This window comes from Plectropomus leopardus, chromosome 3 (genome assembly GCF_026936395.1).
Source record: "Plectropomus leopardus strain MGB_pleo_1.0 chromosome 3, ASM2693639v1, whole genome shotgun sequence".
Lineage (NCBI taxonomy): Eukaryota > Metazoa > Chordata > Actinopteri > Perciformes > Serranidae > Plectropomus > Plectropomus leopardus.
Window position 1 is genome coordinate 20,221,312 of NC_142178.1, and position 27,261 is coordinate 20,248,572.

At 37.0% G+C, this 27,261-nt stretch overlaps 3 protein-coding genes and 1 long non-coding RNA gene across 7 annotated transcripts in view; 1 reads left to right on the forward strand and 3 right to left on the reverse strand.

The window, feature by feature from the left end:
- The window catches only part of LOC121941635 (caskin-1-like), a 45,921-nt gene extending 44,649 nt beyond the window's left edge, over positions 1 to 1,272 (reverse strand). For 2 of the 4 annotated variants that reach the window (XM_088075842.1, XM_088075840.1), the window contains exon 1: positions 534 to 1,271. In XM_088075842.1, the coding sequence (XP_087931968.1) occupies positions 534 to 627 (94 nt within the window). In that variant the 5' untranslated portion in view covers positions 628 to 1,271. Of the gene's footprint in view, positions 1 to 533 lie in introns of all 4 variants that reach the window. The other 2 variants (XM_088075841.1, XM_088075843.1) reach the window with 2 other exon arrangements.
- A 1,715-nt stretch (positions 1,273 to 2,987) lies between these two features.
- On the reverse strand, positions 2,988 to 10,937 carry LOC121941710 (suppressor of cytokine signaling 1-like). The gene is made up of 4 exons (XM_042484562.2): positions 10,782 to 10,937; positions 7,296 to 7,733; positions 5,179 to 5,366; positions 2,988 to 4,160 (listed from the first exon to the last, which is right to left on the reverse strand). The coding sequence occupies exons 2-4, from the start codon at positions 7,512 to 7,514 to the stop codon at positions 3,836 to 3,838; spliced, it is 732 nt and encodes a 243-aa protein (XP_042340496.1). The 5' UTR covers positions 7,515 to 7,733; positions 10,782 to 10,937; the 3' UTR covers positions 2,988 to 3,835.
- Positions 10,938 to 12,433: 1,496 nt separating this feature from the next.
- Positions 12,434 to 18,607, reverse strand: LOC121941711 (uncharacterized). The gene is made up of 4 exons (XM_088075844.1): positions 18,500 to 18,607; positions 18,311 to 18,381; positions 13,175 to 13,267; positions 12,434 to 12,696 (listed from the first exon to the last, which is right to left on the reverse strand). The coding sequence occupies exons 2-4, from the start codon at positions 18,377 to 18,379 to the stop codon at positions 12,595 to 12,597; spliced, it is 264 nt and encodes an 87-aa protein (XP_087931970.1). The 5' UTR covers positions 18,380 to 18,381; positions 18,500 to 18,607; the 3' UTR covers positions 12,434 to 12,594.
- Positions 16,691 to 27,225, forward strand: LOC148189981 (uncharacterized). The gene is made up of 3 exons (XR_015776252.1): positions 16,691 to 16,804; positions 23,944 to 23,987; positions 25,769 to 27,225. It is a non-coding gene; the product is annotated as an uncharacterized LOC148189981 (long non-coding RNA).
- Positions 27,226 to 27,261: the final 36 nt, after the last annotated feature.

Sequence of the window (27,261 nt, forward strand, 5' to 3'; positions counted from 1 at the left end):
TGCACGTGTATGGTCATCACATTATTACCACTAACATCTGGCATCTTCACACACCAATAATCCCCCTGTCCCGAGAGCAGTGTAGGACCTTCGTTTACTTCCACCTCACACACACACACACACGCACTTTCTAATACACACATCCTCTCTGGAGTGCACACATATTTTTGTGCACTCATGCAGACACATACACACATGGTCAATGGAGGAAAATGGGTGACAAGCATCCTCCTAATTTCTAATTACATTCTGATGACTGTTCTCACACATGTGCAACGTCATCACTATCACACTCTCAACGTCATAGCACAAAACACACACACTCTCTTACACACACACACACACACACACACACACAAACACACACACACAAGCACAAGCACAGTGCACCATTTAGGCTAAATGGCATCAGATCAGATTTAGCCTGCACTGTCCTGACCTGGTAATGACAGGTAGTGTAGTGTGTGTGTGTGTGTGTGTGTGTGTGTGTGTGTGTGTGTGTGTGTGTGACAGGGGGATGGAGGGATACTGACTGGCTTTCCCCGGCCGAGGTCTCTGTAGAAGCCGCTGAGCTGTCAGCAAGTCCTCGGTCTTCACGGCCTGGAGCAGCTCCTGGTCCTTCCCCATGTCCCCTCCGTCCCGCCTCGGTCCGCTCGGTCCCGCTCTCTTCCTCTGAGCGCCCCTCTCTCCTCCGTTAATCCGCTGCTACATCCTGCCGCCGCTCCGGGCCTCCCGCTGGAGCTGAGGCGCGGAGGGATGGATGTTGCCGGGAGTGGGATGCTCCGATTCCGGCCAGGAGTCCAGCGCACGCCCCGCTCTGCCTCCCCGCCACGCGGTGCTACCGATCCACACCGACCGACCGACCGACCGGACCTCGCTCTCTCCGGCTGCGCAGGAACACACTCGCGACAGATTCTGTCCGCGTGACGATTTCACCGGGTCTACGTGCGTGCCGTGCGTGAAAACGGTGGAGCTCGAGCGCCCTCCTGTATGCTGGGTCAAATCCGCACCCCCGAAATCTCACGAGCCCTCAATCCGCAGAATAAATCACGCACGGGTCGGTGATGTTTAACGTGTGACCGCTGTCGCCGCTGCAGCTCGCGCCAGTGCCATACAGCTCCAGCGCGCACACACGCGCACAGACACTCATTCACAGTCACATATGGCATTACATAAACACGAGCTATTTGTGCGCGCGCCACTCCAGTTGTTGTAATCCCAGTCCGCGTGTCTGCGCGCGTGCGAGCGGACAAGTCAAGAGAGGTCGTTTGACATCGTAATAATAATGTACTCAGTCGCGTGCGGGAGGTGCACTCAGCGCGCGGGACAGCATAGGCAGAGTCCGGGATCGCGCGGACCCATGAGACTCTCAGCACTGTCACTCATAGACAGATCTGAAATAATCGACACTGCCTTTCATCAAACTACATCTGGTAACATTCATTCATATTTTTCTCTGCACTGTTAATGCACTGCAGTGTAAATTTAGTCTCCACTTTATTTTGTTTTATTCGCATCATTTTATTTTTTAATCATTTGAAACCTGTGAAATTGGCTTGCTTTAATTGCTTTAATTGAACAAGAAATGACCCCCCAAAATTAGCAAGAAATAAGTAAAAAGTTACAAGGAAATTACCTGAAAAATAGCAAAAATAGAAAGGGGAAAAGGCAGAAAGAGAAAACAAAGAAATGGCCAAACATGCAAAAAATAATAATAAAATATTTCTTTCTGTATTTTTTTTAAGTATAATAATTAGAACTATGGGCTAGTTTCTGGTCATGTTTTTTCACATTTCACAAATGTATTTTATTTTTCAAGACATTTCTTGCAAAAATTGCTGCTTGCCTTTCCCCCATGTTTTTGAAAGAAATCAGATCAATTTGCTCTGGTTTCAGAGGTTTAAATGCTTGTGAAAGGCATCTGAATGCAGTACAAGAAAACTGATGTCAGTCCAGCTTTCAAAGGGTTAAATCCTTTTCTTACTTGTGTATTTTTATACTATGTGAGCATAATTTCTTAATAACCTTTAGTTTCGTATGTATAGCACTTTAAATTGCTTAGTTGTTTAAAGGTGCCATATAAATAAACCAGACTCACCTCTATATGTGTCACAGTGGTGACGGTTTTACATCAACATTGTTTAAGGTTAATGAGGCAGGGATAATTTGAGGACAGGAAAAGTGTGTGTATGTGTGTGCGTCCCTGATGCTGGGCTAATTTAGACTAAAGGGGCCACTGCCAGTCAGATTTAGGACAGGAAGTGGAACAGATAACAGAAGACCTGTACTCGATCAAAACTGTTTGTGTGTGTGTGTGTGTGTGTGTGTGTGTGTGTGTGTGTGTGTGCTTTAGCTGTGTGTATCTGTATATTGACACAAAGCCTGTCTGATAGCATTAGCAGACAGTTTTTCAGTTGAGAGTTAAACATGGACGGATTTACTCACTATGTGGATCCAGGACCCAAACAAGCTATAGGCCCCTCTTCAGCCCTCCCACAACAACTGAGTTTGGTTACAGATAAACAGAAATTTAAGTGAGATTTAAAACAAAATTGTATTCTAATGCCATGCAAATTCGAAGCAGCTTTTTGGTATGTGGTTTGTGCATGCTGAAAAATGATAATGTATACTATAAGAATTCTAAGCAGCTTTTGGGTGTGTGCTGTGCTGAAAAAAACAATAACGTACAAAAATAAGTCAGTGTTGATGTAAAGCACTAACAAGAGGCTTGATGGGGCGACGTCTAGCTTAGCAGGTAGAGAGTGCACCCCTCATAAATTGAGGCCTTTGCGTCAACCTAAAGCTCGAAGCTGACTTGCAGCTCTATGTTGTGTGTCATTCCACCTCTCTCTCCCAGCTGACATCATGTGAGGGGCTCGGAAGTTGCAATTCCACTGTTTGACTACTACAAAAATTGGCTTCAAAGCCCGGCGCACTTCCTAAGGCCCATGGTTCTACATCCAAAAAAGTGGACGAGGCACTAAGCATTACATTTTATAGTCTACATGTTTATTTATGCTTAATGACTTTAGTGGTTAAAGCAGACAAAGTTTATACACTTAAGCAATTTTAAGCTACAATACTGTTAATTAGGAAGTACTCAAACTTTAATTGCATTTTTGCAGCAGTTGTGACAGACTGCTCCTACAGACAAAAAGGCCACTCCTTGCTAGCATACAGCAAGAAAAAAAATCATACTGAGCTAAAAAAAAAACTATACTAATCACAAATCTTTAAATAGGTTACACTGCCTGCAATTTTGATTTACAGGCATTTGAAATAAATAGTTATATACTTCATACCACAATAGAGATTAAAAATGCCCTCCCCCCAGCATATTCCCATATGGGGACATTGGGTGCACATTGTTTTTTCAAAAAGAATTTCCAGATCGAAGACGTTGCTTAGTTTTTTTATGCTTCTCAGGTCATACCAACCCAAAATAGCTAGGCAAAATTAAAATTGCATACGAAACAAAAGCTTGGTTTGCAGGAGGACATTATAATAAAATAGTGATATGTCAGCCTGTTTTGATGTTTTTTTGCCCCTAATAAATGCAGCTTTAACCAGCAGCAAAGTTTACATTTTAATGGATGTTACAACTGATATGTATCATAGAGGCACTGGTGGAGCAATAACACAGGATTTTCTATTAAACAAAAAGTAATAACATGTACCATGAGTACTCTGTAAAACATTGTGATAATGTGTGCAAATAGCCACTGAACAACTAGCAGATCGAGCTGTATTTTTGTTATTTAAAAGAAATAAAAATAACACAAATACAGAGTAAACATAAACAACATACAGCGACAGGCACCCTGTCCACTCATGTCTATATACAACAAGGGTACGCATGAACATAGTCTTTAACTTGAGTGCTGAGTCCAGGTAAGGTGCCTATTTTCTCTGCTCCATGCGTGCGTATAATGGCCCTCCTGCACATCTGCTTCAGGTGCTCTGGACGCTGCTTGCGATAAGGTGCCGTCAGCTTACAGGATGAGCTGGTGTAATACGTGAGCAGAGCAAAGAGTGAAGCAAAAGTCCTGTGGCTGCCATACAGACTGAAGAGCAGGTTGTTCAGCTGAACACGAACACTAGTCGGGCCGTCATCACTTTGGTAACTCAGAGTGAAGAAAACATCTGGCTGGACGCTATCTCTGCAACAACACAGCAGTACACATACAGTCACTTTAAGATCACTCAATGTTGTTTATTTTTTTGTGTACTGCTTTTTTCATGGGGCTCGCAATAGAAAAAAAGGGCAGTATGACAACATTGTGTTTCCCACGGAATTACAATCTATGTGTGGCGGTAGCCGATGACTCACTTATGTGTGTGTGTGTGTGTGTGTGTGTGTGTGTCCCTTCTTTATCGTTTATCATTCTGTGTCGCCTCTCTCAAATTTTGGGGTTTTGTGGGTCTGTGAACATAGCACAGGTGTTTTCCCTGCTTTAGCAGCAGTTTGAGGCGTTTTAGTCGTGGACTCAAGGGGTGGGTAATTGATTATTCAAATTCGGTCATAGCTGTAGATCGATGGATTAGAGGAGCAGCTGTTGCAGAGGTGAGTGAAAGCAAACTTTTCTGTTCCTCCGTCTGTGCCCAGAGTATGCTCTACATTCTTAGAGTGTGGGTAATGAATAACCAAATGGTATATATGTTTAAATAGCACTCCTAATGAAAGGTCAAGCTTCAAAAATATAAAATCAATATGTGCCGGCAGATGTTTTAATCATGGCGCAGCTGCACAAATAAATAAATGCGTTGTAAATTCTGCAAACCCTGTAAACCTTGCCCTATTTTGACCTTTTAAGAATCTGACTAAAAAAATAGGTAGAAAATGAGAAATAGGGAAATTATCGTAACATAAAATAAATTGTGCAATATCCCAAACTCTTCCATTAGTGGACATGATTGATCATGATATAATTAGACTGAGTTGTTCACAAAACAGGATTTACATAATAAATAAGCGACACTGGGTGAAATTTAAAACACTTTTTTTTAAAACAAATTTTTTTCTATTCATCCTATTTTTAATCGAATCAATCCCATTGAAGAGGGAATCAAATTGTCACAAGAGGAAAGAGAAAAAGCATTAAAAGTTGCGGACAAAAGCAACATCAATCGAACAGATACAGCAACACTAAAACTTTTTAAACAAAGGTGGTGGATTACCTGATGAGAAAGGTGCCCAGTGGTGCCTTTGTGAGTATTGCGTGAGCCTCCTCCATGGTCATTGATCCCCAGTAGTAACCACTGTGTTGGAGCTGCTGGAAAGTACGTTTCACTAGTTTGTACTCTGCTGCACTGCTGAATGGACGCAGGTGTGTGGGCAAGCTCTCAGCATCAGATCCACTGAATAGCTACAACAGAGAAGGTATTAGAAATAAACTATATAAACATACTGTATATAATTAAAGTTATTGCAAAATTCACTTTCGGGTAACGTCTGTAATTCACAGTTCACAGAACATTGTCACAGCCGGGACAGAAAAGCAGAGTACTCTCTGTAGTCAAGCTTCAAATACATTATCTATCATAAAGTATCAGAAACGAGAAATTATTTTGAGTTGCTTGTGCATTAACAAAAACAAAACGAAACAAAATCTAGTTTTAACCCAGTTCTTGTATTTCTACCACCCACGGTTCTTTTATATATATTACTTATTATCTGCATCATTTTAAGAGATTCTCTATTGTAGTGATATTCAACTTATCTGGTCCTGCAAGAGGGTGCCGGTTGACCTGCTGATGATTTTCTAATTTACAATTAAAATGAATGGATTCACCATGGGATTTTTTTGTACTTTGGCTGTAAATAAGGTGCCAGAGTGCATAAAGAGAATAAAAAATAGAGCCTGTTTATCAAAATAAAACTTCCAGGGGAGGGTCCTTCCCAACAAAAGTCTGGGCAAAGCCCTGAATGTCCTCAAATCTTAGAGACTGGACCCTGGCCTCCTGTTGTTTTGCAAAAGTGGCCCCCAGGCACAGCAGGTTCAGTATCTGTGCCATAATTTTTGAGTAAAAATATTAATAATGTGATAGTAATGTTAATATTGAAATAATAATGCTCCGCAGTGTTGTGGACGCTTTGTGAGGAAACTTGTACATTTCAGGTTCTGTGTTCAAACTGTCAGATTTGTCAGAAAAAAAGGGACAAAAAAGTTTTCATGCCAACATTCAAACTCAAGAGATAAACCCAGATATTTGACTTTTTCAAGTTGAGTGTCCAAACGATGATGCAGTGATAACTACAGAGATTTGTGAGTGCTTATTTGCAGATTCACTGCAGAGGCACCGTGCACATGAAAGACACTGATGTGAACAACTCATATTTATCAGAAATAATTAGGAGTTTCATCCCTCTTAACAAAGTAGAAACTACAGGTTCTGATTTTGAAGCAGTGTAAAAACTATAACACCTGTATTTTCATGTTTGTTGTGTTATTGTAAGTGTTACTCTTGCTTTTATCCTGTTTTAGAGTCTCTGGCTGGCACAATGACCAATATTAATTACCTTGCAGGTTCAGATATTTAATAGAAAATCTTATAACTAATGAATTATGATGTATTATCATAACATATCCTAAAACAAGTAGAGTATATAAAGTTGTTTCACCATTACCAGCTGAAACATTAAGATGTTGTACATACTAATGCATCAATAATTATAATGCAGCGATATTACTCTAAAATTGAATTTTTTTTCTTGGCATGCATTTTTGCAAAAAAAAAAAAAAAAAAAACCCAAACAAAACCAAAAAACCTTAGCAGTGGAGTCTGGCTTTGAAGAGAACATAGTTTAGTATCACTTTCAGTTCAGTTTTAAATAGAAACGTTTTAGCAAAAATCTAATAGATAAATATTGATAACTTTAATAGTTTTGATGTTTTTAATGCAGCAAATTGATGCATTTGCCGTTTTCCATGGAGGCAATGTTTTCCTCATGAGTCCCTGACAACATGGCATGACTGACTGATATACAAATGATCATTTTGAGGGTGAAGTATTTCTTTATTTATATTTTGAGGTTGATACTTTTACTCATGCAAAATTGTAAATTCAGGACTTTTACATATAACCGAGTATTTCTATTGTATTGTTATTTTCACTTTTAGTAAAAGATCTGAGCACTTCCTCCACCATCGGTTGTCACATTTAAGAATGAAATCCTGTTGTTTGATTTTGGACTTTATCTCTCTCCGGCCATCTGTGCACTGTTTAAAAATCAACATCCCAAAGCATAAAATCCACAAACTGTGATTTTCAGTGGGCAAACGTTGAGCACTAACCTGGCACCAGGACTCAGGTTCTTCCTGTAGTTTTTTCCACTGCAGTAGATCTAACTGCGTCTCTGTCGGCTCTTGACTCTCTGTTTGAACTCGCTTTGGGCTCTGGGCTCGTTTTGGTCGTGCTGATTCCTCGGGGGGGTTACTTTGGTTCTGTGTCACAGCTGTATGGTTCTGTTTTCTGCTCTGAACTACTGTTCTATCAAGATTGTCTCTGACCATCCTACAAAGGAGAATCCTCCTTTTGACCACCTGTTGCACCAGTTCCTCCACTTTTCACTGGCATATCCTCCATCACTTGCTCCTTTCTGGTGGCTCATCTGCTGTGTGGTCTTCTTTCCATGTTGCTTTAAACAACAGTTTGAGATTTTAATCAGAATTTATTAACATGTGTCTGCGGTCATCTGTCTGTGAAGGACTGTCACTGAAGGATTCGATGAGCTGAAACACACAAAAATTAACAATCACAGTTAAAAAAATCTTTTGTTCAACTTCATTGCATTTCTCATCAGCTTAAACCTGCAATAACAGATTTTTGTGTCCACCTGATGAATGTAAGTCATATAGTCACTCTCGTAACTCGGTTTTAGTCTCCACCACCTCCTGAGGGAAATATCTGGATGTTTATCTGCTAAATGCTTCACTGTGTTCACCGGCGAATTGCTAACTTTGTCTGTCTGCTGTTTACTGCTGAGCAGCAGTGTTTCCCCTTTATTCTTTCGTGTCGAACTGCTGTGAGTCCATGAGCGAGGCTGATATCTGTGATTAGTTCACATATCTGTAATAACAGCAGGATAGTTGAGTGTGTATTAGTTGAAGAGGTGACATGACGATATCGTCTTTAGGTTTTCGGTTACAAATAGGCTCTACGGGGAACAACATGCTAACATAAAGACAGATGGTTTTTCAAAATAAATCAAATCAAGTTTATTTATATAGCACCTTTAAACGTCACAGTTGAGCAAAATGCTGAAAAAAATGAAAATGAATGTCAAACAGAGATAAAACTTAAACAGGCACAATAACAACAAAATAGCAATATGATATGCACACACACAAAAAACAGAATAAAACTGGAAAGATCATTAACATATGTAAAAAGATTCTAAAACACTAACATATCAAACCCATTAGGGGCAACCAAAGGACGCTGAAAACATGTATGTCTTAAGATTTTTCTTGGAGGTGTCAGTGGAGGGGGAGAATTTGAATTAGAATTTAATCTCCCTTACCCACTAGCCTTGATTGCGGGGCAGTAAAAGTTTCATTTTTTTGTTTTTAGTTGTGCTACTCCAGAGAATATTTTGTTAAAAGATTAAAGATTAGTGATGCTGTTTTGCCCACACTGTTGTCTGTGTTGTTAAAACACATGTAATTAAAACCCTGGTGTTCTTCAACACCATCTCAAAATAAGGAAATACTGGGATCAAAAGATGAATTGGCTTTAAAAGTGACTTTTCTGTGTGTGTGGAAGATCAAATTTATGTCAATGTGAAGAGAGGTTTATGTGGATTTCGAGGACGATCAAATATTTGGGAAGTAGGCTAAATGTTAAATATTTACTGACCCCTTCTCCCTCAGCCCTTCCACCAAGCTAAAACAGTTAACTGAAGGAAAAAAGGAAAAAACAGATCATAGTGTACTATCAGATAGTGTAAAGTGGATTTTAGAGCTTTTCTGCTATAAACAGCTGCCTGCTGAGTCTGAAAATGTCACTTTATAGTATATAGTATATAGTCAGAACAGTTAAGTTGCAGCCAGACAGCAAAACAATGAACTGAAACTCATTAAAAGTTGACAGCGGTGCTGCAGATTCACGTAAAAATTCTGCGTAGGTTCATGAGTAAAAACGACTTCTTTCACATTCTCATTTAATACAAATCATAAAATAATCCATTATAGCAGCTTCAACCTTATCGCATTTATTGCAACGGATGAATCGAGTCTGTGTGTGCATGTGTGTGTGTGTGTGTGTGTTTTTCCAGTGTGTAGTCAGGTCATGTGGCTGATAATAAACCGCATGTTTGTGTATCATCAATCACTGGGGAGGGCAGATATGACTAAGTTAATAGTAGCAAAAAAATGGTTTCACTTTCTAAGTCAAGCAAGCAGACAAAAAGAAAAAAAATAAAAAAAAATGTGGATTTCCTCTGCATAGCTCTACGTGTTTTTTTGTAAAAATATATAAAAGGAAGTTTATTTGCTCTCACTGTAGTTTCTCATTAAAAGTAAATAAAGTTTATCTATAAAGCTCCTTTCCAGAACAAAGTTTCTTAAAATAATAAATAAAAGCAGCAAACTTCAAATAAAAACACAATATAAGAGTCAAAAAACTTAATAAGTAGGTCTAGACTTTCTAAGTAGTAAAAAACTTACTTAAAGATATAGGCCTAAGTAGGATGTTGTGTCTTTCTGTTTTGATATTGTAATGGATTTGTAACATTTTGCTTTTGTTATACAGAACACATTATTTGTTATTTAAAGAAGTGCTTTGTAAATAACTTGTAATATTCAATATATTATTTGTTACTTATATTATACTGCTTTACATGCTTAACAACTCATTTACAAGATGATATACTGCTTCAGAATAACATTTTCTTGTTGTTCTTTATTTCTCTTTGCCTTCTTTTTTCTTTATACTTTTTTTGGTTTTATCTCATTGCTAAAATTGTAAAGAGCGACTATCAATATCACACTGTGTTGCTGCTTCTCCAAACATTTTACTTTCCTAATCTCATCCCAAATCATATAATCTTTATTGATCACCTCTTTGTGGAGAGGAAGGCTTCACACTGTTCTCGCTTTACAGTCAGTCATGTAACTCTATATCTTTTTCCTCAACTCACAATATCACACAGTGCGATCTGTCTTTGTTATTACAGGAGATTTTATTGTTATAGTATATTCTATCATAAATTAAATTCAATTCAATTTGAAATTACACAATGAGAACAAAGTTTAACTTTCAGTTTGACGGTTGAGAAATCCACGTTGGTTGAACAATGTAGAACTGTTTTTTTGTTTTCAGTCATTTTAGTTGCAGTGCAGCAGTGCATGGATATGTGGTATGCTGGGGCAGTATAAAAAGAATAATACGTTTTTGAACATTAAAGCATGTAAACCTATACTAGGAGACAGTCAAAATATAAATACAACCCCGAAAATGAACATAATAGGACCTCTTTAAGGCTGTCAATCAGCACTGTAACCCCCAAAGCAACTGTTTCACTTGGGGTTCACAATATGTAAAATGCATCCGAATATTGTTGCAAACAAAAGCTGAAAAAAAGTTCCATCTAACGGAAGAGTTCATTTGCTTCCAATCAATCGTCCAGTGCAGCATTAAGTGAAAGCGTCCAGTTCAGATTAAATTGTGTGTTTCTGGATTGTAGTTTGGCACTTGTTGAGTTCAGATGAATGAAGGTGGCGCACGGTAAACTTTTGCATTAAACCGCCTATGTATTATTAAACACAAAGCTCACTTACTTGCAGTGACTGAGCCTCGTTGAGTCCGACCAGCAGTGAGGAGCGTCACTCGGCTTCTTTGCTGCTGGAGCTCGCAGATCTTCACATGAAGAAACATCTTACTTTTGGTTACAGGCTATGCTCTGCAGGGGGCGGGGCAGGAGCACGCACACAAACTCATTCGGGTGACTTTCGCTTTCGAATGCAGCCTTTACTTTCACTTCAACCGCTTCTTATTGTAAATCACGTGATGTACGATCAGTGTTTGTGCATTTTTCTGTGTTTACGTGCGTGTGCATTATTTCTATATATTTTAAATGTGTAATGGCTTGAAGTGCACGCACATAATTGCACAGTTCAAATGCATTCAATGTGCAAGAGTGAAAGAATTTCATGCATTAACTTTTGAATGCTCAGTGATTACAGAACTATGCAAAGCACTTCTGCAAGTCATAATGAATGTGAAATATTAAGTGATGGAAATGTGTCAGCAACATAGTACAAACCCCAATTCCAATGAAGTTGGGACGTTGTGTAAAACCTAAATGAAAACAGAATACAATGCAAATGCAAATGCAAATCCTTTTTAAACCTATATTCAATTGAACTCACTACAAAGACAAGATATTTAATGCTAAAATTGATAAACTTTATTGTTTATTGTTTTTTTTTTTTTTCAAATATTCACTTTTGAATTTGATGCCTACAACACGTTCCAAAAAAGCTGGGACAGGGGCATGTTTACCACTGTGTTACATCAGCTTTCCTTTTAACGACACTCAATAAGCATTTGGTAACTGAGGACACTAATTGTTGAAGCCTTGTAAGTGGAATTCTTTGCTATTCTTGCTTGATGGACGACTTTGGTTGCTCAACAGTCCGGGGTCTCCTTTGTTGTATTTTGTGCTTCATAATGCTCCACACATTTTCAATGGGAGACAGGTTTGGACTGCTGGCAGGCCAGTTTAGAGCCTGCACTATTTTTTCACTTTTACTGTTGTAACATTTGCAGAATGTGGCTTAAAAAAGACTTAAAAAAAGGTTAATTTCATCCACTATATAGTGTACTATAAAATACCCACAATGCACAGCAAATTTGAGTGTACGTGTGATGTATCCTACATTTTACTCCCGTATACCACAATGCAATATAGTCTCGTATTTTTGGAGTAAGAAAATTGTATGTGATGTGCATTTTTGCATCCACCACTGTAGTTTTTCTACATGCTGGCAATCTGCTGCCTCACTACAACAATATCTACAAGTTTGGACATGATCTTGGGTGCATCCATAAAGCATTCTAACTCTAAAAAAAAAAAAGACTAAATCTAGTAAATGTTTGCAGATGCTCTGAAACTCAGAGGGGCAGCACTGTCTGTCAAAACTTGCATAAAGCAAATCGTAGTCCTCTGTATGCCCTTCATATGTCTACATATGTCTTACAAAATGGTTTATAAATTTTTGACCACCTTAACTCTCCGAAACAATTAAAAGGGGATTTATTATGGAAAAATAGAATATTAAATTAAAGAAAACATAAAGTTGTGGTTGGGTTGCTGTTTCTTCAACAGCAGATGGGACACCTTGTGGGAAAACAGTCTTACTGCACACACATTAATACAAGTGCACACACGTACACACACATACACTCAAGGATGCCATGGCAACCAGTGTGATTTCTCATAATATCACTGCATGATGATCAGACAGCAATTTTATTTTATTAACAATTTCAAACTTTCTCACATTCAGATGTAGTGTCACAACATTTCCTTCGATTTCTTCACTTCATAATTAATCATTAGTGAATACATCACTGTACGAGGTTGATATTTCAGGCTGTGGAGTTGGACGTCTGGTTTTCTTTTTTGTTTTGTCTGTGCATCCAGTAGGCAGCTGCGGTTACAGCAAGGATCCCATATGTAGCTAACACACACTGTAAGAGAGTGACAACGAACATGTTACAAACTGAGAGGAGTTAAAGGAATATGCTCAGTACTTTCACATGCACTTTCTCTGAAACGTAACTTTAAAAACTGAACTGAAAGTGACTCTTTGCTCTTTTCAAAGCCAGACTTAAATAGTCAGGTTAAGTGAAAATGCACGTTTGGTCATATGACTACATAAATGAGGCTTGGATTATTCTGCATGAATCCTGTTGATAGTTTCTTAAACTGATGTTTTGATATAGTTTTGCTATTGTTAAAAGTGGTCTACAATTAATCAACAAATTAATACGTTTGGCCTTTTCCATGGAGGCATGCGAGAAAACATCGTTTTCATCACTAATTCAAGACAACACAGCATGACTGACATAAAAATGTTCATTTCATGGGTAAATTATTCTTTTCATATGTAAACATGTAAATGTTAATATTGAATGAAGCCTGTGCATGTATTTGTGTGTTAATTACATTTCTGCGACCCTGCAGAGTGTAGCTATTAAAGTATTTCCTCCACCCAGTCAGTTCCACAGAAGCCGGGGCTTCAATGCCAAGCAGCTGCCTCTGAAACACACAGAAAAACAACAAACACCCACAGTAAGAGGAAGTACTGCACACAGACTTTTTAAAAATGTTTTTCACATTTTGTCTCAATATTAAAGGTATCTCAAAATATTGTTTAAAGGGGGTTATGGCAGAGTAATATAGTTTCTATTAACATTTCATTGCAAGTTAACTCAATGTGCATTCAAAAGCACAAAAAATAAAGTTAATAGAATGAACTACATATAAAAACGAAAGAAAAAAAACAGTTAACCACAAAACCAAGTGTCAAATCGATGAACTTGGAACAGCTGTGGCTCAGGAGGTAAAACCATTAAACGTAGGGTTGCTAGTTTGATGTTGAAGACACCAAACCCCAAATTCCTCCCATGGCATCTCCGTCATCAAACTCTTTGTCTTTTAGGGTAGAAAAAAATGCAGTAGATTTATGACATTATCTACCCATCCGTTTGTCAACCAGCCTAACAGCTTTGAGTCAAAATGAAGATGAAACTTAAGATGACGGGAACACGTGGGGTGTTTATCATCAATAACTGTGAGCTCTATTGTGGCTCATTATAATCTAGATGAGAGCCTGCTCTCTGCTTGTTATCTTGGAGGAGAAAAATGCTGCACAAAATCACATAACACAAAACTTAATTTGAAAGCTATGTGACAAGAAGTTGAGCAGTTTCTTCACCAGTGTCAGAGACAGTTGAGACTCAAACACAAAATAGTTTTGCATGTTCAAACAGATGGTCTGTTGAGTGGCATGACGAGGCAGAACTGAGGTGACAAACTGGTTTATGGTCATGCAAGTCACATTCAACACACACTTTTAAATTAGATTAAACTGAATTATTCATAAAGCTGAAGCTAATCATCAGGACTTGCTGGCAGCACAGAGTTCATTCTCCACAGACTGTCTGCAGTCTTTTTTTGCCATGAGAGTTTAACTGTGTGATAAAAGCTTAAAGCTGTAATTCCCTTTGGCAGAAGATTTTGAAGTTTTTTCTTTTAATGCATATTCTGAGTTTATTGACAAAATATCTCAATTCTCCAGCACAGGCTGCAACTGAAATACATTAAAGTCTGTTTTTTTCCATAACTGCTGACAGGAAAGAATGATTTTTATGATGCTGGACACATCTAAATAATGTCTAAAAATTCCAAATGTGTTTAAAGCTTGTGCTTTTTTCAAGCTAAAATTTAAAACTAGTTTGATAAACATGCAGCTGTTTATTCTTGCAGAGAGTAGATTGATAGCTCTCTCATTTTTAAACGCTACCACCATAAGCCCTTTAGCGTACCTAAGTGTAACTTAAGTGACTAAGTGTACCTTAGTGTGGTCAATCAATATCTAAAAATCAAAGAGCAGACTTTCATCTAGATTATAATGAGACTCACCAGAGCTCTCAGGTATTGATGAGAAACTTGGGACATGTTCCCATCATTGTAAGTTTCACATTCATTTTGACTCACTGACAAATCTACCTACCAGCACCTCCAAATCTCACTTATTAACACATTTCTCTAATCCACAAAATTGCACAATGCATAATGGAGGTTAAAAGAAGTAGAAAATGGTGGATTGCAGAGATAACTTGTTCTCTTATTACAGGTAAACATCATATATGTGTAGGAGTGTTGCCTTTCTATATTATTGTCCTTTTTTTCTTTTAAACTAGAAGACTATTATGTGCAAGACACATCCTCTCTGTCCAACCTGTAGAATATGACACACCCGCTGTTCTCATCAAAGCTTGTGTATCAGGTCAGGAAAACCTGCTTTTTTTTTTTTTGTGTCTTATAGCCTGGAAGCAACTTTACAGGTTCTTGACTTCAAAATCTGAGATGGCTTCTTTGTGCATCAACAGTAGCGAAAGCTATAGTAACACACTGTTTATTAGCACTTTCAATTGTCTACTTTTGTGTTATTATTTAATTAAAAAATAGTTTATCAGATCTGACTGACATGAATATCTTTATTGGTATATTCTTTGTCTTTATTATAATTTAATTATTTTTTTTTTTAGTTTTAGTTTTAATAGACTTGCTTCACTTTCAGTCAGTTTCTGGCTTTCTTTTGTGCTTGTTAGTTGGACCTCGCACTTTGTGTAGCACACAGTGCTTTGGCCTGTAATGAAATGTGCTGAATAAAATTTGCTTGCTTGTTTTGTGTCTGATTCAAATAATTGAATGAGCAACTCATTGTCTTTTATCTGTGGACGTTTTGCAACAGTGTTTGTATGCACAAATTACTGTGTAATGTGTTGTTATTTACTGGTATTGTTAACAAAGAGTAACCAGGCTAACTGATGTTACTGACAACATCTTGGTTTTCTGACAAGTTGTACTGTGCTGTACTGTCTCTTAATTCAAGAATTCTGAATTTTATGGAGTGAAATGTTCATTTAACACATGGGAGGAGGGGTAAATTGCAGAATGTGAGGATTCATGTAAACAGAGGAATAATTTCCATTATGAACATTAGACTTGCATGGAGCATGCCAGAGGCGACGGCAGAGTGCTGACCAGGCAGCTCTGTTCAGTAATGCTGATTTATTCTGCAGTCAGTATTAGCAGAGGAGAAAACCATTTTTTTCAGCCCTGCAAGCCTGATACAGATTCAATTATGAAACCATGTTGTCGACTGGAGCATGATGAGTTAATGGCTGTTAAAATCATTTAGAAAACAGCAGCTGCTCTTATATTTTTTCTGATTCTATTAAGATTTCATTGAGAACAGTTTAATTGTAAATCCATGTCCCACTTTTGCAGACAAACTGAACCTGGAACAACCACATTAAGTGGAAATGACTGTGGTGCAGCAGCAGTGTGCAGCATTTTCTTCTTTAAGAGGAACTACACACATAGACCTTCATGTGACGATAGAGTAATTGTATTAGGGAAAACTACTATTTTGTAAGATTTTATTATTTATTTATATTTATATAATGTATAACTTCTACCTGCGTGTTTGCACTACTGTATCTTGTTTATTGTAAGTTGTGCATGTTGTATTTAAAAAATGTATGAAAATGTATCTGTATCTTTTGCTGTATCTGAGCAAAGACAAATTTCCATTGAGGTGGACAATAATGTTCAATCTCAATCTATACTTTTTTAAAAAAAATAATAACACTATAATTGACAAGGGGACAAAATATGCGACTTTCAGTTTATTGTTAAGCTGTCAGGCCACAACTTCATTGTTTTTGGTTCACTGTCACAGCTGTCATGGTTTTCGGCCGCAGCAGATGGCTGTTTTTTGAGAAAATGCTCTAGAAACTGTGTCCCTGTTCGAGACTTTTAAAGTTTAAAAACTGTTTAACTGTTTAAACTGTTTAAAAACACCTGCATTTTAACACAAAAAAAAATCCCGCCTTTGTGTCGCTTGTTGAAGCAAATGCAGTTCTCAGTGTGTTTTTCTCCTTTGGCCTCAGGGGGCAGTACGGAGCGCATGACGGTTTGGCGCATCACAGTGCGGCGGAGAAGAAGCCGCACTACAACACGCACCTGGACCTGGACCACGGCACTTGGACAAGCGACACTAAGGTGAGATTTATGCTTTATTTTAAGTGTTTCAAACAGCTTTTTAACATTTAACAAGACAAAGACTTCAAGGCTGAAGACTAGTTGGTTGTTCTGGCACGTGAAAGTCCTCACTTCTGTTCAAAAGTCACTGTAACATTTTGTCAGCGGCAGACAAAGTTTGCGGCTAGCTAGTGGAGCATTTAGCTGCTAAACCCCCACATTTCTCACTCAGAAGCTGGTAAAGAATAAAACCTAAGTAAAGGAGGATAATTACAAATTAAATTCTTCAGGTGGACACAAACAATATTCCAATAAAACCTGCTGGTGATGTAATTATATAAATGTTTGCCATGTCATGTCAAAAAGTAGCCTGTCAGTGTTACAACTGTTTTCCGCTGCCCCCAACAGGCCGAAAAACACAAGCCCAACAAAACAAAAACAACAACAACAACAACAAAATAACAACCCCAAAACAAACAGTTACAGCAGGTTTTATATCTATATTTTAACAAGTATAAATAATATGAATCCTTTGACCTTCTGAAAAAAACAAAGCTTAAAAACCTGGATGAACATTTGATGTTTTGTATTGAATACACTGTAGACTTATGTTTTGTATTCATTATTTTATCGCTAAAGCAACACAACACAGTCTAACATTAGGCTGACTACACTGACAGATGCCTGTATTTTTCAAAACACAAATCAATATATTATGTTTGTATTTATTATTGTTACATTTATTTTGCAAATATTTTTTATTGGTATCTTTACTTATGCACATCTGTTTGCTGTTTTATAGTTTTTACTGCTACAAAGCGAATTGCACATCTAGGGATAGGCTAAATAAGGGCTAAAACTATTTTAATTTTTTGTATATGCTCAAGCCAAAAGAAATGAGGTCAAGTCAAGTTTATAGCACATTTCATATGACACGCATAGACTCAATGTGCTCAAGATAAAAATACCATCATACATGACAAATATCCTATAGTATAAAAACATGCAGGATAGAAAAATATTACATACAAAGACGTTAACAAAAAAAAATCAAATGAGGAGGTAACATACTAAAAAAAAATCAGAAAAATGCATTAATATTGTACTTGTTTAGGGGAATGATGATGATGATAATAATAATAATAATAATAATAATAATAATAATAATAATAATATTTCGAACAATAGTAAAAATACTACTACTAATAATGGTAATGATAATAATGATAGCAATACAGATTATTAAATCAGAATTTCAGGTCGTGAAAAGTGCTGATAACAAACGTGTACATTCATCAGAGGAAGAAAAAACGTAATATCTTAAAAGGGCTTACATAGTCTAGGCAACAGACAAAAAGATTTTATAGCCTGTCAACGGTTAAAACTTTAAAATGCAAATATTTCCTTGACTGCTAAATTAACTGATTTGTCTATCGAGCGAGATACATTTTTAATGAATCGACCACATTGTTTAATGTCACCTCACCGCTGCAAACTGAGCATGCATAAGTGAAACCCTGCTCTTACCTTCACCTCTGTTATGAGATGACCGAAACTGGTGAGGGGGATCCGCGTGTTAACAGGAGACGTCGGCATTACTGTTGACAGTTTAAATGAAAATGTGACGTTTCTCAGTTAGTACTACCTCAAACATTCACTCCACAGTCTTAGGTTACATTTAAATTGTCATTTAGAAGGGTTAAGACTGGCACTTACTGCTGTGTTGGGTTGGAGGTAGGACACTTACACAATATTTTCATGTATAGGCTTGTGTTCCGGGAGCCCTGACGTATCCAATCATGTGTTTCCATGCACAGCTCTGACCAATAGGACGTGGTGTGGTGGGCGGGGCTTGCAGGTTGTTACACAAACAGCGGATAGAGCAGCACCTGCTCGGCCTCTTTTCTATCACAAGAGGGCGCGAGATCATAGTTTATGGCAGTGTGTCCACCTGCACTCAGGTTGGGTCACATACAACTTATCACTTTAGTACTTTGTTGTAATGGGTCCCCTAATTTCTTACTAAATTCATGGAATTTATCCATAATTATTTTCAAGTGAGAAGCTTCTATTTATTGTTAGAATTATTTGTAAATTATCTGAGTGATTTGTCGTATTGAGATCTTTTACTCAAACGAGCTTTATCATTAGTGGTATGATAATCTGTAATTTATGCCAAAACTGGATGCATTTAATTTTTATTAATTTATTTTATTTATATATTTTATTTAAGCCATGTACCGTTTAACCCTTTGAAACCTTGAGTGACATCACTTTTCTTGTGCTTGTTTCAGACGCCCTTTACAAGTATTTTAACCCCTGAACCATGAGCAAAATGGTGTAATTACTTTCCAAAATATGGGAAAAAGGGGAATAAGCAAAGTGGTAATCAATGTTCCACAAATTACAAGGTATTAGTAGACTTAAAAAATTAAGCTAGGGAAAGTTATTGTAGCTATATTTCTAATTACCATAATTACACATTCTAAATTATGTTACATAAAATTATTAGAATTTTTAAGTACCCTTTTCCGGTCCTTTCCTTGTTTGTTTGTTTTTGTTTTTGTTTTTGTTTTTTCTGGCAAATTTTCCAGGTAATTTTCTTGTACATTTAAAAAAATAACACCTAATTCCTTGTCAATTTTTGGGTAATTTCTTTTTAAATTGCTTATTGCATTCTTCCCATATTTTTGAAAGAAATTAAGCCAATTTGCTCAGGTTTCAAACGGTTCAAACATAAATATTACTATTTGATGCAGCGTACCAGATTTGATATCACGATATATCTTAAAACCGGTGTATCGCTGCAACCCCAGTGTCTAACGACAATTCAATAATAAAACACTTAAAACTGGCAGGGACATTGAGCATCTTTACTTTTGATACTTTAAATGCATTTTGTTGCTAATACTTATGTTCTTTTGCTCAAAGAATATTTTGAATGCAATATTTGCAGTATTGCTTCTTTTATTTAGTGACATGAATACTTGGTCATGGCACCACGTTACCCTCTTGTTTTTTGATGTTTCTCAAAGTACCTCAAAATTGTACTTGTACATTAGCCTACTATTTTCCTCTTGATGTGGTCGTATAATAAGAAGAGAAATGGAGAAAGTCTTCAGTGGATACTAGAACTTCCTTATTCTAGTTTTCATTAAATAACTATATTTACTTGTAGTTTGACACAGAACTAAAAATTGACCAGTCTGGTTGTGAATTACTTGTGAACATACAATCAAATTTAAGTATCAAACACAGAAATATTTACTGGAGTTATCAAGTGCCTCTCTGTCAGGTAAAGAAGACATTGTCTTTCCCACTTTGTTGTTAAATGTCTGTCTTTAACTGTAATGTGTTTTTGTTGTTGCTGTGTTTGTCTGACAGTTGCCACAGACAGAAACAAAGTTTCCAAAGGAAAAACAAACTAACCTTAATATTAATTGGTACTAATGGGCTCTGTCAATCGACACCCTCTAATTTCCATCAAACTACCATAATTTTCCTTTAAATATACAACACTATTAACTGGCTACCCTTTCCACTTCCCCTATAATTAGTTTCAAAATACGTAGTACTTTCAAGGGAATGTCCAAATGTTGCAAAACAGCGAATTACTCTGAACATTTTTAGAAAACCTTTAGGAAGTGAAGGGACTTTTAAAATGAGCAATGCCTTAAACAGGTCATCAGTCGATAGACTACCATAATGATGAACATATAGCATGAAGCGGTCAGTGAGGAACGTCAGAAGGTCGTCTTGCCTTTAACCAGGACATACAAACATGTTCTTCATGGTTACCCTGCTGCTCAACAAACAGTACAGCAAAGAAGCTCTGGAGTTACAGTCACAAACTACTCTAAGGCTTAAAGCAATAATAATAATAATAATAATAATAATAATAATAATAACAATTTATAGATCACTTTTCAAAAAAAGTGTTACTAAGTGTCACAAGGCAGCGAAATAAAACATACAAGTCATAAAATCAACAGGGTTTAAAAGAAAACAGATTAAGAAAAAAACAATTAGGTGTATAGGATGGAGGAAATAAAAGACAGTACAAAAGAAATTAGAATTCAAGTAAGATCAGTAAAGGCTCTCAGTAAATGTGTTGGGATGTTGGGGTCGACAGATTATCAGCCTGACTGATTATTGAGGACGAAGAAAGTGTCAGCACGGGAGGAACTTTTACTTTGTGGAGACCTCTGGGAGCTGTTTTTATTTATTCATTTTTTAATTTGAGATTTCACTTGACTTTATAGAAAAAGGAGCTGGGAACATGCTGTATATGATGTAGAAACTCTCAGGTTTGATTAAACATTTGCCAAAGTCATTTAAACAAAGTTTTGTATTGAAGTTTGTTATATTCCCAATTCTAAATATTGACAGAAAGATTTTCATTTTTACTGTAAATGCATATCGGTTCCAAATATCAGATCAACTGCTAATTATCAGTATCAGCCCTGAAAAACTATTAGGAACTGACTTAAAAGGAAAATGCTGAGGCACGTGTCAGTCTTAACTCTTGAGATGTTTTTGGTCGAAGATCAATTCACAAAGCATTTCAGTGCTATATGTAGTCTGTAAGAAGTTAGAAGTACTTTACATAAACTTTTAAAAAGCATATTTTAGATGACATTAGGGTTAATATTGCATTTACTGACACAGACCATTCACTTGTCAACAAACCTGTGTGGAGGGTAGTCAGGAAATCAATACATAAAATATGATGTCATATTGTAGCACCTGAAATCAACTCCTCGTCTCCTCTTAGCTCAGAAGATCCCCTTGTTTCTATGAAAAGTGTCTCAGATGCTTTTTGAAAAGCTCTCAAAAGGTTAAGAGGAAACTCTTTGCTTGAAACGATTGGTTCTGAAAGTGGTAAGATAAGGTCTTTTGTGAACAAACAGGTTTAAACAGAAAGATTCAGTTTTGTTGCATGATTTGCACAGAGCATGAACTTAAGACCAACATTGGGCTTTAGGTCACCACGGATGGCACATTGTCTTAAAACTGTTTGTCCTCAGTGTCTAAAGGCTGAGATATAAACCAAAACAAAATGCTGTTCAGGAGGTCTGAAGCAGTGAAAAGCTCAGTTATACTATCTTAACCAAGGAGGTGTTTTTCCAAACTTACATCCCCTCTCTGCAGAATTTGGTCATTTGTGCACAGAGGTGAAGACTGGCAAAGCTGCAAGTACCCCAAATTCTTTTCTCCATCTTCTGTCTTATGTCACACCAATCCATGCTCACTGCACCGTTCAACTCTGTGTTGGCAGCGGTGAAGACAAAGTGTGCATTCAGAGAAATAAGAGTAGTTTGACTGAAATCGAGATCAAGTTCAGAACAACAACAGGCCCTCGCACAGTTTGACTCTAGCACTATACCTGTGTACTTCCTGTAATCTGCAGCCTGATCTTTGGTACCGATAACAACTCGATTCAAGTCACAATCTGTACAGTAAAAGGCATCATCTATCCTTAAACGGCATGTTGCATAACCTTGTTTTTGTTCTGTACTGTATCAGTCGGAGGTGCTCTTTTCCATCTCAACCATCAAGTTTCAAAACAGGCTTAAAAAATTTAAGAAGCTAACCAAGGTTGTAAATTTTCTTTGAGTAATTTCAAGCCCACCTTTACCGCTGTTTAGATGATCTGTTTACCTAGTATTTCACCATATTTCAAAAAGCTTCTCCCGGTTAGCAAGGAGCATTCATGACCACCTGAATCTTTTAATATTCTCCCATGAACTCTTGTAATCTCTTTTTCTTTTATGTTATTATTATATTTTTCTGATATTTTATCAGCATAATATCACAAATAATGTGTGTAAATATCAGATAAATTATCAGTAAAATATCCCAAAGAAATTAAATATCTGAGGAAATGTAAAAAAAGAATACTAGTTAATTATCCAAAAGAATATTAGTGAAATATCCAAATATTGTCAGTAAAATATCCCCAAAATATTATTAAAATATCAGGAGGAATTTCAATGAAATATTAGTGAAATATCAGTAAAATATTAGCAAAATACTTGAAGAAATGTCAATAAAATATCTAAAATAATATTAGTAAACTATTAATAAAATATTGGTAAAGTCTTATATTATAATTCATTATGTTAAAAATATCTAAATGCCACAAAGTTTTTCTTAGAAAATTCTGCAAAAAAATATTAGTAAAATATCGTGGAAAAAGACCCCAACTTATTTACATAGGTCCATTATGTTTTTATCTCAAAAGGAGGTCAGAGATGCAAACAAGTTCATGGTGATATTCTTCCTGGTGTGAACAAATACAGCGGCGGAAAGGAAACTTCCTTTTAGAGTCCCGGCATTTCATAAAAATAAAAAAGAGTCTTTGATGCAATAACTGAAACGTATTGCACAACGTTTCACACCATCTGTGTAATGTCAAATTTGTTTTTATTCAATGCATGTATGCTTCTTAATGGCATCTTTGCTGGTATGATTGCTTGGAATTGTGGGAAGGTGTCAAATGATGAACGCAGCTTTAAGCCCCCTTCTCACATTAAACCTGTGACATAGCAGGTTCAGATATTCATGTCTGTCATTCACACGTAACCTCCTACGCATAACATGACTATTTCAGATAAATTAAAGGCAAAATTCATAATGTGAATGTCATAAAAAGATACACGATGCGGCAAGTCAATTCATAATAAATGATCAGATTTTTTAATAAAACAGATTAACTCAATCTGTACGTTATTGTAATGCAAAATCCAACAATGTATTGAACTCGGGGTGTGTTTTCTTTTTTAATCATGAATAATTTGTTTTCAAACCTTGATTTTTTTTTTAAATGGCCATGATTCACTCACAAAATAATTTAGGAATATGTCAAAAGTAAAATTTTAATAAAAGCAGGTCTTGGAACTGTTGAAGGAACTTTTCAAAACAAAGACTAAAGAAAATAAAATTTAAACAAAGCTGACCAACTATAAACTATATCCTCTCTAAATCTTGCGTCAGTTGCTGTTCTGCTTTCATGCTGCTTATTTCCAAAGTTTAGAGACATTACGTTGGATTGTTTTTTTTCTAAACTAAAGTCGATGACTCATATTAACACTGAAACAGGATTTTCTCGCTGTGTTGGCTTTTTCATCACAAATGTCCCCCTCTGTGTTCCTCGACAGTGTTTCCTTGCGGAGCTGCGGTGGAGGGAAATCAACACAAACAGGTAATTTTGTGCTAAAAAAAAAAAAACAAAGGCTGCTGAGACCTCACAATAGCTTTAGATAAACTTTGGATAGTATTTTTACATGGAAGAGGACTGTGGATTTTTCCCCTTTATCACCAACATTAAAATTGATTTTGGAACAGATAGCCAGTATAGCCAGTATAAACAAAAGGGATGATTACAGCAAGTTAAACTTGTTTCTAATGAATGCAATTTCTCACGAACGGCTTGAGGGAATTTCTTGAGAATCGCCCTTAATGATGAAGTGATTAAAACTTGACAGGCAAAGGTCAAAGGTTAATGTGACCCCAAAACAAGCTTTGAATCATAACTTAAGAATCCATGTGCTAATTATGACAAAATTTCACACACATGACTAATAGGATCACAGTGATTTACACATGGCATTTTATATCCAAAAGGTCAAAGATCAACTTCACTGTGACATCATAGTGTTCTCCAAATACAGTTTTCTAGTCATTATTCAACATAACTCAGGAACAGACGGGGACACATTTGGTCAGATACTGAAATGGTAACAATAATCTCGGGTTGCGTAGATCATCTGTGCAGCCGAGTTGAAGATGAGTGTGAAGCATCCACGTTTTAGAATTTGCAGCTTCTTTGCAGCAACATCCATATTTGAAATGTTGTCTGTTTTCATGTCTACAACTTTGTTTCCTGTCCTGTTCCTCTGGTGCTTCACCACAAGCTCACTGGTTTTTGCTGGTAATGACTTTAAAGTGATTGTTGTTGCACCATGTGATGAAGTTCTCTGTCAGTCCTCTGCACTTCTCTGTAAAAACAGTCTCTAAGTGAAGACAGGATGTTTCTCTCTGGAAAATATTCATTGGAAATGTACATGTCACTATAGTGATAACTTTCATTTTGCCAAAGAACACACTTAATATCTTTGATTAAATTCCTTCAAAGTGTTTACTACATGTTTGAGTCTTGACAGACATGACTGCAAACTGCAGCTGCTTGGTGGAGACATAAATCCATGGGACAGTAATTCGAATCTTGTTAAACGTTTGAACATTTGCACAAACATGGGAACAATGGCAGCACACAACTTGGCACAAAATTTCAAGAAATTAGTAGATTTTGAAAGGTATTTCTAAAAAAAAAAGCTTGAAAAAAGGCTAGAGAACTAAATTTATAATTATAACTATGTAGTTTTCAAAGAAAATACAAAATTACTTTTAATTTAAAGTAGTATATTTCGGATAATTTCTGTGTCTTTTTCAATTGTGTATGGTTGTTTTGTTTTTGTGTTTTTTTTTAACTTTCCGGCTTTGTTATTGATGTTGTTTGTTTTTTGCTAAATTTCAGGTATTTTTCTTGTACTTTTGACTAATTTCTTGCTAATTTCTGGGTGATTTCCTCTTAAGTTTGCTCATCGCCCACTTCTTATGTTTTTGAAAGAAAACAAGCCAATCTGCCCAGGTTTCAAAGGGTTAACACTCCAGAGGTCCCTACCCTCAGGATGAGAAGCATCGCTCTTGAAGACAGGCCACAACATTACAGTAGCTGAGGGCCTGCGTTACCCTTAAGTGGTACAACATCCTCAACGTACCTTCAGTTAACACGCAGACTTTTGTGACGGTCTGTGGCTTGGAGCAGTCTCCGCTTTGACCTAGCTTGTAATGCAGCCTTACATGTGCGTGACCAGGTTAACCTGTTATACTGCTCCCCATTCTACTTGCCTTCATGTAATATGTTTCTGCAATTCACCATATTTTGACATTTTGGGCAATACACTTATGTCTTTCTTACAGAGAGAGAGATAAGAAGATTGATACCACAGCATGCGGAAATCTGAAGGATAAATGTTGAGCTACTGCCAGCAGCTGGTTTACTTTAACTCAGCACAAACACCAGAAATAGGGGAAACAGGTAGCATGGCTCCGTTCATAGGCAACAAAATCTGCATAACAGCACCTATAAACCTCACATATTACTACACATTATCACATTGAAATTGACAAACAAAAGTTCGAACACTATTTGTGGGTTCGTTGTTTCCCGTTTTGTCAGGATTGTATCTTTACAGGAGGGTTATTTGTGGGACTATTTCTTGGCTTGGAGATGTGACCTCCTGGCGTCTTGGTCAGTGACTTCACCATAAATTTGTAATATTATCATTTTCACCGAGGCGTGTCACTGAAAAAAACTCTCCAGCAAAACCATTTTTTCCCTATGGTACAGCACGCCTGTTGGGTGCTCCTCTCTTGCTGCTGTGTGATGGGTTTTTGTGGCTATTTTCGGTTGTGCGTAAAAGTTTAAATATGCTCAAGGCGCAGAGTTGCACCCCTCATCGATGTCACTTTTGGTCACACACATGTATGTACATGCAGCACTGCTCCAGGCAGTCCCAACTGTTTTTACAGATGCTCTTCCAAGGCGTTTTTGGAGCGGTCACACCTTGCACGATGCATCTCGGTGTGATCGCCCGTTTACGTCATAGCAAACCGACTGCTGACTGCATTTTTGGAGCGTTGATTAAATGTAAACCAAGATTCTGTTACAGTGTAGCCTTTTCCACTCCTCAGATGTTTTCAGAAACATATTCATAATATACAATATAAACATATTCTAATATTTCTACTAAAACCATGCCACTTCCTTCTCTGAAACACACTGCTTGATAAATAGCTATTTTTGGTGAGGAAATGTATTCTGCTGAAATGGATTAAAAAGGACACACCTCCTACAGTCACAATGTGGTATAGAAGAAGTTTTAGATGTTTTTCCACATGAAAAAACTAACTGTACTTAAAGGAAATGTCCGGGATTGCATAGATTTGTGGGAGCCTTTCCTGGACTATCTTCTTGCTGAAACTTATCACTAATTAAAGGATAGTGTTCTCCGGAATGGATCCATCTGGGACATGAAATTGGGATCAATGTTGGAAATTAACTTTTTTGTCCACCTGCCACTGTGACTGGTGGACTTGAATATCTGCCAGCCACTCAATAGATACCATTGTTTTCTTTTCAGCTTGTGAATGAAGCATATCTAGCAGCCACTTGCACATTTTACCAGCATTTTGCTGGTGACTGGTGCTAATTTCCAACCCTGATTGTGATCATTGATGATGATGATGGGACTGAAAATCTAAAATCTCTCAAGACAATTATACATAGGATGTGGAGGAGGAGTCTGGACTCTACTGGACAATGTTGTACTGTGTTTTTTGTGTTGTCTCGTAGTATTTGGTTGAGTCTATTGTGTGTTGACAGGGTGTATGTTGATATTATGGAAAGTAAT

Excerpts from the sequence above, each read along its gene's own strand:
- LOC121941710 (XM_042484562.2), bottom strand. The coding sequence starts at position 7,514 with ATGGTCAGAGACAATCTTGATAGAACAGTAGTTCAGAGCAGAAAACAG. Across the intron at positions 5,367-7,295 it reads AACCTGAGTCCTGGTGCCAG|CTATTCAGTGGATCTGATGC; the intron begins GTTAGTGCTCAA and ends TCTCTGTTGTAG. Across the intron at positions 4,161-5,178 it reads CTGGGCACCTTTCTCATCAG|AGATAGCGTCCAGCCAGATG; the intron begins GTAATCCACCAC and ends GTGTTGTTGCAG.
- LOC121941711 (XM_088075844.1), bottom strand. The coding sequence starts at position 18,379 with ATGCCGACGTCTCCTGTTAACACGCGGATCCCCCTCACCAGTTTCGGT. Across the intron at positions 13,268-18,310 it reads ATCTCATAACAGAGGTGAAG|AGGCAGCTGCTTGGCATTGA; the intron begins GTAAGAGCAGGG and ends TGTGTGTTTCAG. Across the intron at positions 12,697-13,174 it reads CTCTGCAGGGTCGCAGAAAT|TGTGTGTTAGCTACATATGG; the intron begins GTAATTAACACA and ends ACTCTCTTACAG.